Source organism: Penaeus vannamei, chromosome 32, assembly GCF_042767895.1.
Source record: "Penaeus vannamei isolate JL-2024 chromosome 32, ASM4276789v1, whole genome shotgun sequence".
Lineage (NCBI taxonomy): Eukaryota > Metazoa > Arthropoda > Malacostraca > Decapoda > Penaeidae > Penaeus > Penaeus vannamei.
Genome location: NC_091580.1, coordinates 809 through 2,500, shown reverse-complemented (window position 1 = coordinate 2,500; position 1,692 = coordinate 809). Strand labels below are relative to the sequence as shown.

The 1,692-nt window shown below is 51.8% G+C and overlaps 1 protein-coding gene across 1 annotated transcript in view; it reads right to left on the bottom strand.

The window, feature by feature from the left end:
* The window catches only part of dally (division abnormally delayed protein), a 681,356-nt gene extending 680,283 nt beyond the window's left edge, over positions 1-1,073 (bottom strand). Inside the window, exon 1 of the mRNA XM_070144413.1 lies at positions 542-1,073. Within this exon, the coding sequence (XP_070000514.1) occupies positions 542-725 (184 nt within the window). The 5' untranslated portion in view covers positions 726-1,073. The remainder of the gene's footprint in view (positions 1-541) is intronic.
* Positions 1,074-1,692: the final 619 nt, after the last annotated feature.

The window sequence follows — 1,692 nt, the reverse complement described above, 5'->3', positions numbered from 1 at the left end:
GAAAAACTCCAATTCATTCCCTCCCTCTGTGCGTGTGACCTGCTCTCTCCTCTCCTCTGCCTTTCGCCTTTTGTCCAGCCTGCATGTTTGGCCATGAAGTGCTAGGCAGGCCGGCATACTCCCTCCCTCCTCGTACCTATCCTCCTCCATCACCTACGAGCCAATCCCACCTGCAGCCTTCCCTCCCCTCCCTCAACACTGTTTACTTGGCTCACCTAGCACGCCCTCCCCCCTCCCGGGAGCAGAGGGAGGGGGCGCCTCCCCCTCTACCCCATACTAAACACGCTGCCGCCTCGCGCCAATGAATCTCCCTCTTCATTTCTTTCCGGCAGGCGACACATATTTTCCCTCCCTTCGCTATTTATACCACGTTGCAAATCACCCAAACCCCCGCACGGGCGGCGAGGGAAATTCGCCCGCGAGTGAATGCACGACAGGAATTTAAAGCCCCGCGTGACACTCGAACGCCCTCGTTCGCGCCCGACCCGTCGCGCGGAAACACGAAGTTCGCCTCGAGCCTCCGACTCGCCGCCGCACTTACCATTGCTAGGAAGCTGTGCCAGATGCTCCTGGGCCGCGACGTTGTGTTGAACGAGGAACTCCAGGGGCGGCGCACAGCCCGCGGGGTCCTGGGGGTCCTCGGCCTGGGTGTTCGCCCCGACGACGGCCAAGGGCGCGCGGTGAACACCCACTAGACATAACACTATAGCACACACCCGCCACATCGTGAACCACAGATCGCCGCCCGGGGGAAGACCCTTCCTCTCTCTCTCACAACGCGTCTCAAGATTTCTTTGGACCGATATCAAATCCTGCACTCGACAAAAACACTCAAAAAAAGGATGTTATTATTTTTCTCCCTTTTCTCTGCTATTTCTCTTATTTTCCTATTAATTTAGTAAAGAGGGACAAAGATAATTTTTAAAAAGGGTATAGGACTTTATCTCCCTTCAGGTTATTCTTAAAAAACTATTCAGACTTGAGACACGGTGACATCCCCTCAAGAGCAAAAACGGGAGATCCACGCGAGCGCTGCGCACAAGGCTCCGCCGCCACAACTCACGCACAAGTGAAACCTTCATCATTGATCGCCCTGGAGTCTGCCAGATGCTCAGCTTGTCGTACCGCACATATTTTTAGCTCTTTCACTCCCCCTCGGCTTTAGTCCTTCATTCGTTAATACTCTTTCTATCTATCGTAATTCGGCGACTATGCGACGGTTTTTGATAATCATGGACTTGCCTTTCGGGTTTTGTCGTTCGTCTGGCAGCGCGGCGTCACTCGCTTCTATATTTTCGTTCTGAGACAAGTCTCCTCGTAGACTTTGCATTCATTTCAGTCGATAGGCACACTGGCGGGCGGAAAACTGCCGTCCGCGGCATGCGTCATTCTAATGCGCTTTTCACCCGTTTTACGTTAATTCGTCTCGGATGTGAAAGAAATCGTCGATGCCGGAGAATCGAGTCACCCAAATATCAATATGTCGCAGAGTAAATTAAGAGACGGAAAGAGCACGCAACTACACACACACACACACACACACACACACACACACACACACACACACACACACACACACACACACACACACACACACACACACACACACACACACATACATACACACACACATATATACACATACATATGTGTATATATATAATATATATATACACACACACACACACACAC